Source organism: Dysidea avara, chromosome 7 (genome assembly GCF_963678975.1).
Source record: "Dysidea avara chromosome 7, odDysAvar1.4, whole genome shotgun sequence".
Lineage (NCBI taxonomy): Eukaryota > Metazoa > Porifera > Demospongiae > Dictyoceratida > Dysideidae > Dysidea > Dysidea avara.
The window spans coordinates 24,158,864-24,171,624 of NC_089278.1; the positions used below are offsets into that span (position 1 = coordinate 24,158,864).

Below are 12,761 nucleotides of genomic sequence, written 5' to 3' on the forward strand. Positions count from 1 at the left end.
TGGTAAACTAAATTGCCTATTGCTATACTATGTACAAAGGCATAGATATTTATACCTTAGCATAATTAATGACACAGTGTATATATACCTCACTTGTCATATAGATTTAAATACAATGCAAATTTTTATAATAGCACTCAGGCTGCATTGGCAATAAGGCAGAATCATGGTGCCATTGTGATAATTGTATAATTGTTTGGTTTGTTTGAAGACTTTAATATGTCTGGCATGGTTTATATTAAGTTTGATCTCAGTACCATATTAGGTAAACAGTTCACAATATGTAGTCAATGAATACCTTTATAATTGTGGTTGCATCTACTTTGTCCAATTTAGTTATATAAACCCACTCAACAAAATAATTGTACAATCTCCTTAGAATTAGTCCCAGTAGCTACCAGAAGGATTAATTAAAATAGTCAATCAATTCCCTAGTTACAAGTATAACTAGCTATATAGCTGACCGGCAAGAAGGCTATATTAAAAAATAAAACCCCGCGTAATCAAAAACTTAACACTAAAACTACGCGGTTGAATGCAGAAAAATCCATACAGTGACTTTTTATCGATTAATTTATTTTCAAATATTGAACCATAACATACTTTTCATATATAGTATGCCCAGCCATGGTGAAGCGAACTTGTAGCCGAATATATGGCTAAAGATGTTGAGTGCATGGCAAGGTTTATACCCCTAGCTGATCCGAAAATTAATAGTCCCCGAAAATCAGTACACATAATATAATGCTTACCCGACAAGCGTCAGCAGTAGGGTCTGGCATAGTTAAGCTACTGACGCTCTTGAATTTGTCACTCGACCAGATTTGCAAATCGCCTTTTGCATAAAATCTTCACCAGACAACCAACATACAGCATCCACAAACGCGACCCTGAATCACCGACAGGTTTTATATCACTTGTGCAATAAAAATAATAATATGGTACAGTGCAATTAGCACATGACGCGATGACACACATTTGCGGTTTCGTGTATTATTTTCCCGCGCATGCGCAAGTGGTAATATCGGAGGGTAGGTCATGACGCATGCACGCATAATAAGTATTGCGCAAGTACTAAAAATATTTCACGTGAGTCGAATAGTCTCTGTACAAAAAGTAGAGGAAGGGGCGTGATACGTATTTCAATTCTACTCAATTTGCTGTTTGCAATGGTGTGAATCACGATTATACAAACGCTACCGTTGTGGAGTAATTGGACTTACAGTGATGACGATGTGTGGTGGTCACGACTTTCATGTTAATGCACTTGTCAATTTCATGCCCCCCCCCACACCGGGGAATACAGGGGATTTGACAAATCGTGGTGTCAAATTCCCCACTATTGGGGCAAAATCGGCTGTCAAATCCCCACTATGTCTCCACCCCCACAGTAGGGGATTTGACAACACCTCAAGGATGACTAAGCGCATATTTCATGCATGCGACTAGTAGTAGGCATTCCAGTATCCGAGATTTTTTGATAAAAAAATTCTCCGTATATTCCCCAATAGAACCCTGGCACAAAATGACAACTCGTGTTTAACTTGGGATTGCTCCGTCGTCCGAGCTCCAATGAGGGTGAAAGTCGCTGTGGGGTTTGTCCACACGCTGATCATCATGAAAATCTTAGTTTTATCGTGCGCGTTACGTATAAGTAAGTTTTGTGTTGTTTTGTAATCTTTTCATGCCTTGTAATGTATGTAGAATACTTTAAAACTTTAAAAAACGTACGGTCGGGTGGAAGGTAGTCACTGGTGCTTACTTTAAAGTGCGTAGTTACTTCGCTCGGGTTAGCGATTTTCAGCTCCAGAGCAATTTTCTGATGGTTGTGTCATCAGCTCAAAAGTATAAACCACTTCAAAGTCGGCATAACAATGCCATAATTGAAACCACAACTCCACCTTAGGTATTGTTGCATCATTGTGGCACCTCCACTTTAGTTGTTTACCTTTATAAGTTGTTAACTTGATGTTTTTACCAACTTGAGATAGCCACTTGCCTATGGGCATACACCATTGTATTGAGAAGTGTGCAGTAGGTGAAACATATTTGCTCACCACAAAGCATACAAAGATCGCTGAGATCCGATAAGACCTGAAGTTACTCTCATTACATGTACAAACTTGCAGCTAGAAGCAACTGCAGTTTCAAAATAGTCCAGATTGCTAGATGGCTTCCTGATTCAATTGTGCCATTTTCCCCTGTAAAATGTATGGGGAGCCCTGGAGAAAAAATGTACCTTTTTTCAGTTTTTAAGCACTGTGCATGCCAAAGTAGCTAATTCCAACCCGACAAACTATATATTTCTGAGATCAGCAATCAATACTCTATCTATTGAGCATATAAAAAGCCCGCTTTTCCAAAATTTTAAGATCAGTCTGGAATGCCTACTAGTAGTAATAAACCTGCCCTGTAGCTAGTAAAATTATAGTAAGTGCGATTTTTTTGTTTAGAAATGTCCATGATGCAACTACCGAAAATCTGTCAGTGAATTGGACGACTGTCAATTGCCCCAGGGGTGGGGGCAAGAAGCAATGATTAGTTTTTTTATTGTTTTTTTAAAATCCGGATTTGATGGGCTGCCCATGCCAACCACCCCCCAGCACAAAGAAAGGCATGTGCTGGACAACTGAACAAGGCAAGAGAAAAGTAGAGTAACGCAGCCAGCATGTTACTCTGACAAGTGGGACTCCGCTTGCACATTACCAGAAATTTAGTACATTTTTTGGTCGTGTGCATTAGTGTAGGCAACCTGTGTAAAATATTCATATAATACAATCACTTTTGAATACGATGTTTTTAAAGCTATGCATATGTTGGAATAAATGTCTAATAATTGAAACCAACACATTCCAAAGGGTTTGAAGCCCTAACCACAATATTATCTTGCACTAACCTCAAAATTTGCTTCCACTTCAAAGCCATACTGTCTGTGTCTGTGTGTGTGTGTCTGTGTGTGTGCATGGTTTAATCATGGCACATTTATACCTCATAAGTTAGAGTGTTAACCACATCAAAGGGATACTCGAAATAACTGTCTGTGTGCTTTAATTTTCTCAGTTAAGGAACATTCTGTGAGGGCGTTTGTTTCTTTCTTTCTTTCTTTTTTTTCAATTTCTGTTGTAATTTACAAGTACATGTTCCTTTATAGCCTGCAGCTCGTCTGTACAAAGCCATTCATCAGGAAGCCACAAGTCACCGACTAAACTGATGATTGTTTATAATGTGCATGCATGTGTGCGTGTTATTACATTTTAAATTTAATTGAGTTGATTGACTATAATGTAGTCTGTATCACAACACGTACGCCATAAGTGTCTTGTCCTGTAGGAAGCTGACCGGTCTATCACATCATCCTTCAGTCGTTTTGCTTTGTTATTATCATTAGCGTAACTAGTCAAGCAATTTTTGGTCCAAATTTACACCAGATTTAACCTCAGATAGGTAAATTCTCAAAAAATCTTCTGTGGGGGCATGCCCCCAGACCCCCCTAGATGAGAGCATGCTTTAGGTTTTGCACTGTGTACGTGCATGCTCAAAACTCCTTAGTTTAAAACAACACCCATCATAATCTGATTTTATTACAAGCATTTTATACCCTGAAAAGTAGACTATCTCATTTGGCGCCAGTTTCAGCTAGCTACTACTTTCGTAGTTTACTTGCGGGAGAAAACAGAACACCTATAATTAGTTGGATTGAGCTTTCTAAGTAAGGTCAGTGCTGGATTTGCCTATTAATGACGAATGACGTCGGCAATACGTCAAAGACTGAAGCAGTTTCTAATTTGTTGGAGCATCGCTGGACATTTATGGACGGCTTGGAACCACAAGTAGATGGCTGTATTTAGTGAAGATTTTAGCCTACACGTTAATAATAAGGTGAAAACGATTGGTTACATACAGATTCAACCGACTTCGTAGGGTGAGTGAGTCTATTGTATGTTAAACCCATACATTTGGGCCTACTGAACCATAGTCTGTATTGCCACATGTAGACGGATTTCAATCCTACCAAATGGGTCATTTAGCCTCTATTTATACATATTTCATTACCTTCACTACAAAGCGGACATTGTACACAGCTATTTGAGATGTATTGCCAATCCAACACTGTATGTCAATTTAATTTTTAATCAGTAGGCCCATGACCTCAAATTTCTGGTATCGACTAGATCCATTGGTGGTGGAGCCCTAGTGTAAGCACCAATGAATGAACGTGCACCTCGAATGCATTGAATAGCTGAACGGAGCAATGATTGCAGTACAACTATTGTTGTGTGATTTAATACTTTCAACGGATAGTAATACTTAGTCTCGCGTGCCAGACGGTTTGTGTGGGGGCGGCAAATAAACCGTCTGGTCACTGTTGCACACTTTCCGTGAACTCACTGGAATGCAATTAGATTACATCACGGCATTGTTTTGCGCCAAGGATGATGTAATAATCGTTCCAATCACCTCTGTGAGCAGACTAAGACGATAATTGTACTGATATTGTCCTGATGACGTATTCGAAACATTGCTGAACGTCTTCCTCTACAATTCCGCCGTTTCACAAATCCGTAGTGAACCATAATCGTTCTTATACCAACGCTTTTAAGAGCCCTGTACTAGGGAAACAAAGATCCTAAACCCATGGCGTTGTTAAATTTTTGAAAAAGTAATCTGTAGCCGAGATTCAGTTCTTTATTACACGAAGAATTTGAATTATTAGTGTTTGTTTCGTCACAGAGTCCGCGAAGCGATCTGCCGATTGGCTCTGCCAACATTCCGGCAGTGGTTCCGGAATGTGTGCAACAGTGACCAGACGGTTTATTTGCCGCCCCCACACAAACTGTCTGGCACGCGAGACTAAGTAATACTATGTTTAATAAAAATATTTTGTTAGCACTTCATAGTGCACGTAGTCTTCTCCTACCCCCTGGGGTAATTGTGCCAGCTGTCGTTTTGGTTGTCGTTTGCACTAAAACATCGTAGAGGATTTTGTACAAAAACAAAGCCTACTGTATTAAACACATTCGTACACCACGTAATAAATAGCTATCTTTTCCAAACCAAATTTCTTTCCAACAAATCATCTTGAAGTACCGACTCTAGGAATCCTCAGCATCATTTAATATACAAACAGGGCATTTTTAGGCAGTGGATAGTGAACCGAAAGTCGGTTCAGTAACGTATTAAACTACTGGTTCGGCCCCCACCCACTACCGGAATTTTGACAACGAAAATATTTGCGTTTTTAGTTTTTGTAATATGAATCCCATCCAAAAACAGCTTATAGCTGTAAAAAAAGTGCGCGTCCAAGTAAAGCAGAGTTAACTGTGACAAAAAGTAATGATATCATAATGCGGCCAAGTGCAAGGTGTGCAAGTTGTAAAATTAATATTAGCTAATCAGATAATACAATGTTATTGTTAAAGTGTTAATGAGAACTATGTGATGCTGCTAGTTTTTAAGTGTGTGAGCATCTTCATAAATGCCACATAAATTTAATTCTCAATAAAGCAATGTGTATAGATTCTCTGATAGTAATAAATAGTTTGAGTTTGGCCACCTTTCCTTTGTTCGTAGCATTGCTGTATACAGGAAAAGCGGCCAAACTATATTGTATAGTTTAAATTACTCGCTACTTACAGACTTTACAATATAAAAATATGGCACTTGTAGAAATGTGACTGTTCTATTAGAGTATCTCAATCTACTTCAAGCATTGACTAATTCAAGTGAAGAAGCTATGCCCCTGCCAAGAGATCTTGTGAAATGAAATGAGAATAGTAAAGAAAAGGCAAGTATGTACAGAGACAATAGAGGGGCACGTAATTATGTCCTGTTGTAAATAAACACCTTTAAAATTTATATTACTACTAAGTAAATGCACCAGAATAGGCTTGTGTGGCTGTTGTCTCCAAGGTTGTCTCATTACTTGTCTTTTCGTGTTGAAGGGATTTAGTCGCAATTGGTGAGTTTAACTATACATGTATTTGTGTTGTAAACCTTAATTGTAAAAAGGCGATTAGCACATATCATGATAAACATGTATTTGTCACAGTAGAGTCTCTCACAAAGTCACGATTATTACGAGACATTGGACCAGGTTAAAAAATTTACTGCTATATTTAGAGGTTGTAGCATTTGTATATCTTAGTATCTTAATAAATAATCCCCCATGATCACTAATCACTAATAGTACAGTGAAAACTGGTCATTATTCAGGCCGTAGGGACAAAATTTTCTAACCTTGCCTTTTAAAGAGGTGGCTGCATTATGCGGCCTTAAAAAAAGGTAAGAAGCATGCTGTTCTAACTGGCTATAGAGATGGATTTAGTGTATGACAGCGTATGAGACAGTGAGTGCTGGCAGCAAGGGGGCAGCCAATCTGTTAGAGCACCAAAAGCACTGCTTCAGACATAGGCAGTTGACTGTCAGCCCCAAGTGTAAAAAGTTTCACTATTGGTCCTTATAAGCTCCTGATGAAGAAAGTGATGAAGTCATTATCCATAGGATATATTTTTCAGAGTATCCATTTCAGTTCTACAATATAGTAGCCAAGCATAAGATGAACATAACACAGCATTCCAGTAGTTTAGTGGTGACCACAACACTGCCTGAGTTAAACTGTGGTGAGATTTGAGACTACCAGAAGCCCTGGAATGTCTTCAACACATGAAATACCAAATATCTAATGCCTGGCTTTCATCCACAGTGGACCTGTCTTGGTGGCCACTTGTACAGAAGGGAAACAGCTGCCACACAGTCTTGCGAGCAAAACAGCTAGATGCCACACCCCTTAATTATCAATTTGTAAAATCTTTAGCAAAATTGTGTGTGCGAGCAAGTGCGATGTGGCAGTGCCGTGTATATGGTTGCTGCCTAGCAGTGACACATCACGAGTATTGAAGTCACAATGCGTTACTGTATCATCCATCTACATACAATCTCTGAATGTGTCATTTTGTGTAGAGAGCAATCTTCCACAAGAAGTGACCTGCAGGTTTCAATGTATATTGTTAACCATTAATATTGTTCACAATATTGTGAACTATATGTACAGTGAAACCTCACTTAGTGGCCACCTCTTTAATAAGACCACCTCATTATATTGGCCACCTCTAGTAGGTCCCAAATATAGCTAAGCATTACTTATGACCTCATTAATAAGGCCACCTTGTTATTCAGGCCAAATTTTTTGGTCCCACAGCTGGCCATATTAATGAGGTTTCATTGTACTTATGTGAATTTTTATTTTTTGTAACTTTTCTTCAGGTTTACTGATGGGCACTATGAAGCAATGTTGACTGGTACGTGTATAATGTGGTGACTTGAAATGCTAAAACAGTACGTAGCATGTCTTGTATGTACATGTAATGTGTTGTAATGTGTCCACACATCTTAGAAATAAATATAATTGTATTCTCTATAAATAGTCAGTTCCATTGTGCCACTGGGTCATAAGTTGGTTGAGTATGGATCATCCAGGGCACTTGAGTCACATTTTGTCCTGGCCAAGTGGATCTCATCCACTGACAGAATATACAGGATCAGATCACATGTATAAATTACGGTGGAACTTGTTTATTGCCACCTTCACTCATTCAGCAGGTAACAGTGTATAAATACTCATTTGGAATTGGCTTTTCAAGAGTGGTTGTCTTTCTATACTAGTGGCCATTAAGATAGGTTGTATTGATAGAGTGTACATACTAGAGATGCAACAATATCCTCCACTTAGTGTCGTTTGATAGTGATGCAATGGAGACTATGTATTATTGCATTTAAATACTATACTATTATATTGCAACTCTAGCACGTATTTATAACAGGAATGTTTGTTAACTGTTTAGACATACTGGAACCACACCCATTCATCTGGATTCTACAAATGGAGTTATACCAACTTGTTGTCATTATACTTACTCGTTACTCCCATTGTGTTTGGATGAATATACATGCCGTCATGTGAGACTTGCTACCATGGCGGGCCACTGGAAAACATTTGCATAGCAGTTATATTACAGTCATTATTGTACAATTCTTACATTATTGTTGTGAAAAGTGTTTGGTATTCATGTGTCTCCTCTGTATGTTGTAATTACATGTGTAATTTTGTGTGAGGGTGCTATAAAATGCAATAATGCATGGTGACAATTGTATTAGGCGATTTTGCACACTTCCTTTTAAGCTAGCTACATGTGCTAATTACTCACAGCTTGTGTCAACAACTGGTAACCGCAGTTGTACTCTTGTGTCATTCTTTAAGCCGCGCCCTTAGAGGACAAATTATGTGGGGGCGACTAATTTAAAAACGAAGGATGGTATGCAGTACCATAGATTATATCTATGGACTATAATCTATGGCAGCACACTTCTTGGTGGCTATATGTACTGATTAACTACATACACTGCTTGAAGGTTCTTAGTTTACTAATTTGTTAAGATGCCTTACTGTAGTTATACTGATAGTAAAGTGTCAGTAAACTTAAGTATATGGAACATAATTATTTTACTAAGTTTTAAACTCTCAGTAAAACATCGTGAATGTGGGTTTACTGAAAAACTACTAAAATAACAAACAATTAACTGTTCCATATACTGGGGATATACCACTGTAGTAAACTAAGATACTTCAAGCAGTGATAGAGCGCCAGTTCATCAATACCCAGTGACCGCAGTTGTGCTCTGCGTCATTCTTTAAATTCCGAGTAAAATTCTTAGAGAGCAAATGACGTGGGGGCGACTAAATTCAAATTTCAAACTAGCCATTCTCGAAAACAAATGTTTCAATCTGAACGAAACTTTCAGAACAGTTTAAGCCCTACATGCCAAGCGAGTATTGCGGAAAACAACAATCTGGGATTTGTATTTGGCCTCTAGGTCGACTGAGGACGACTGAAACCTCGTTTGGTGCTGAAATCACTACTGTAGGGTAATCATGTATGGTGAAATCGATGATGTGAATCTTGAGGTGATTGAGTGAATACTGAAGCGATAACAGGGCGATCAATGTTCGGAATGCACAAAGGAACGCAAGGCATACACCTGCGGTTGCGTCAATTGTAATTGTAATTGTAATTGTAATATTTAAACAGGGATTCCACTCAGTGAAAAACACTGATTTTCAGTGGAGCCCTGCGAAACAAGCATACATACATACATACACAAATACATATATACATACATACATACATACATACATACATACATACATAAACATACAACACAAAAGGGTATACAAAGAACAGTACACAAAACTACACAGATACAATCAACTAAATTTATCATGATATAACCGTACAAATTTAGATAAGTTGGTTGCTTCAGTAACAGTTGATGGTAAACTGTTCCATATCATAGCTCCCCTTTGTCAAGTGGCATTACAGACAGGATGTTATCCGTAACACGGAACTAATATACTAATAAAAACGGAAATTAACCTGTCTATACAGTCTATAGTGACTAACCTGTCTATACAGTCTATAGTGACTAACCTGTCTATACTGTCTATAGTGACTAACCTGTCTATACGGTCTATAGTGACTAACCTGTCTATAGTGACTTACCTGTCTATACTGTCTATAGTGACTAACCTGTCTATACGGTCTATAGTGACTAACCTGTCTATACAGTCTATAGTGACTAACCTGTCTATACTGTCTAGAGTGACTAACCTGTCTATACGGTCTATAGTGACTAACCTGTCTATACAGTCTATTGTGACTAACCTGTCTATACAGTCTATATAGTGACTAACCTGTCTATACAGTCTATAGTGACTAACCTGTCTACACAGTCTATAGTGACTAACCTGTCTATACAGTCTATAGTGACTAACCTGTCTATACAGTCTATATAGTGACTAACCTGTCTATACAGTCTATAGTGACTAACCTGTCTATACAGTCTATATAGTGACTAACCTGTCTATACAGTCTATAGTGACTAACCTGTCTATACATTCTATATAGTGACTAACCTGTCTATACAGTCTATAGTGACTAACCTGTCTATACAGTCTATAGCGACTAACCTGTCTATACAGTCTATAGTGACTAACCTGTCTATACAGTCTATAGTGACTAACCTGTCTATACGGTCTATAGTGACTAACCTGTCTATACCGTCTATAGTGACTAACCTGTCTATACAGTCTATAGTGACTAACCTGTCTATATAGTGACTAACCTGTCTACACAGTCTATAGTGACTAACATGTCTATACAGTCTATATAGTGACTAACCTGTCTATACAGTCTATAGTGACTAACCTGTCTATATAGTGACTAACCTGTCTATGCAGTCTATAGTGACTAACCTGTCTATACAGTCTATAGTGACTAACCTGTCTATACAGTCTATATAGTGACTAACCTGTCTATACGGTCTATAGTGACTAACCTGTCTATACCGTCTATATAGTGACTAACCTGTCTATACCGTCTATAGTGACTAACCTGTCTATACCGTCTATAGTGACTAACCTGTCTATACAGTCTATAGTGACTAACCTGTCTATACGGTCTATAGTGACTAACCTGTCTATACCGTCTATAGTGACTAACCTGTCTATACCGTCTATAGTGACTAACCTGTCTATACCGTCTATAGTGACTAACCTGTCTATACGGTCTATAGTGACTAACCTGTATATACCGTCTATAGTGACTAACCAGTCTATACAGTCTATAGTGACTAACCTGTCTATATAGTGACTAACCTGTCTATACAGTCTATAGTGACTAACATGTCTATACAGTCTATATAGTGACTAACCTGTCTATACAGTCTATAGTGACTAACCTGTCTATATAGTGACTAACCTGTCTATGCAGTCTATAGTGACTAACCTGTCTATACAGTCTATAGTGACTAACCTGTCTATACGGTCTACAGTGACTAACCTGTCTATACCGTCTATAGTGATTAACCTGTCTATACAGACTATAGTGACTAACCTGTCTATATAGTGACTAACCTGTCTATACAGTCTATAGTGACTAACCTGTCTACACAGTCTATAGTGACTAACCTGTCTATACAGTCTATATAGTGACTAACCTGTCTATACAGTCTATATAGTGACTAACCTGTCTATACAGTCTATAGTGACTAACCTGTCTATACAGTCTATAGTGACTAACCTGTCTATACAGTCTATATTGACTAACCTGTCTATATACTGACTAACCTGTCTATACAGTCTATATAGTGACTAACCTGTCTATACAGTCTATAGTGACTAACCTGTCTACACAGTCTATAGTGACTAACCTGTCTATACAGTCTATATAGTGACTAACCTGTCTATACGGTCTATAGTGACTAACCTGTCTATACAGTCTATATAGTGACTAACCTGTCTATACAGTCTATATAGTGACTAACCTGTCTATACAGTCTATAGTGACTAACCTGTCTATACGGTCTATAGTGACTAACCTGTCTATACCGTCTATAGTGACTAACCTGTCTATACCGTCTATAGTGACTAACCTGTCTATACCGTCTATAGTGACTAACCTGTCTATACAGTCTATAGTGACTAACGTGTCTATACAGTCTATAGTGACTAACCTGTCTATACGGTCTACAGTGACTAACCTGTCTATACAGTCTATAGTGACTAACCTGTCTATACGGTCTATAGTGACTAACCTGTCTATACGGTCTATAGTGACTAACCTGTCTATACGGTCTATAGTGACTAACCTGTCTATACCGTCTATAGTGACTAACCTGTCTATACCGTCTATAGTGACTAACCTGTCTATACAGTCTATATAGTGACTAACCTGTCTATACAGTCTATAGTGACTAACCTGTCTATACGGTCTATAGTGACTAACCTGTCTATACCGTCTATAGTCACTAACCTGTCTATACCGTCTATAGTGACTAACCTGTCTATACCGTCTATAGTGACTAACCTGTCTATACAGTCTATAGTGACTAACCTGTCTATACAGTCTATAGTGACTAACCTGTCTATACGGTCTATAGTGACTAACCTGTCTATACCGTCTATATAGTGACTAACCTGTCTATACAGTCTATAGTGACTAACCTGTCTATACAGTCTATAGTGACTAACCTGTCTATACGGTCTACAGTGACTAACCTGTCTATACCGTCTATAGTGACTAACCTGTCTATACAGTCTATAGTGACTAACCTGTCTATATAGTGACTAACCTGTCTATACAGTCTATATAGTGACTAACCTGTCTATACAGTCTATAGTGACTAACCTGTCTACACAGTCTATAGTGACTAACCTGTCTATACAGTCTATATAGTGACTAACCTGTCTATACAGTCTATATAGTGACTAACCTGTCTATACAGTCTATAGTGACTAACCTGTCTATACAGTCTATAGTGACTAACCTGTCTATACGGTCTACAGTGACTAACCTGTCTATACCGTCTATAGTGACTAACCTGTCTATACAGTCTATAGTGACTAACCTGTCTATATAGTGACTAACCTGTCTATACAGTCTATATAGTGACTAACCTGTCTATACAGTCTATAGTGACTAACCTGTCTACACAGTCTATAGTGACTAACCTGTCTATACAGTCTATATAGTGACTAACCTGTCTATACAGTCTATATAGTGACTAACCTGTCTATACAGTCTATAGTGACTAACCTGTCTATACAGTCTATATAGTGACTAACCTGTCTATACAGTCTATAGTGACTAACCTGTCTATACAGTCTATAGTGACTAACCTGTCTATACGGTCTATAGTGACTAACC

The 12,761-nt window shown here is 38.2% G+C and overlaps 1 protein-coding gene and 1 long non-coding RNA gene across 3 annotated transcripts in view; one reads left to right on the plus strand and one right to left on the minus strand.

Moving 5' to 3' along the window:
* The window catches only part of LOC136259834 (uncharacterized), a 449,685-nt gene extending 448,761 nt beyond the window's left edge, over positions 1 to 924 (minus strand). For both annotated transcript variants that reach the window (XM_066053387.1, XM_066053386.1), the window contains exon 1: positions 753 to 924. In XM_066053387.1, coding sequence (XP_065909459.1) covers positions 753 to 782 — 30 coding nt within the window. In that variant the 5' untranslated portion in view covers positions 783 to 924. The remainder of the gene's footprint in view (positions 1 to 752) is intronic.
* A 4,950-nt stretch (positions 925 to 5,874) lies between these two features.
* LOC136259838 (uncharacterized) lies at positions 5,875 to 8,072 on the plus strand. Its single transcript, XR_010703376.1, has 3 exons — positions 5,875 to 5,959; positions 7,264 to 7,335; positions 7,842 to 8,072. It is a non-coding gene; the product is annotated as an uncharacterized lncRNA (long non-coding RNA).
* Positions 8,073 to 12,761: the final 4,689 nt, after the last annotated feature.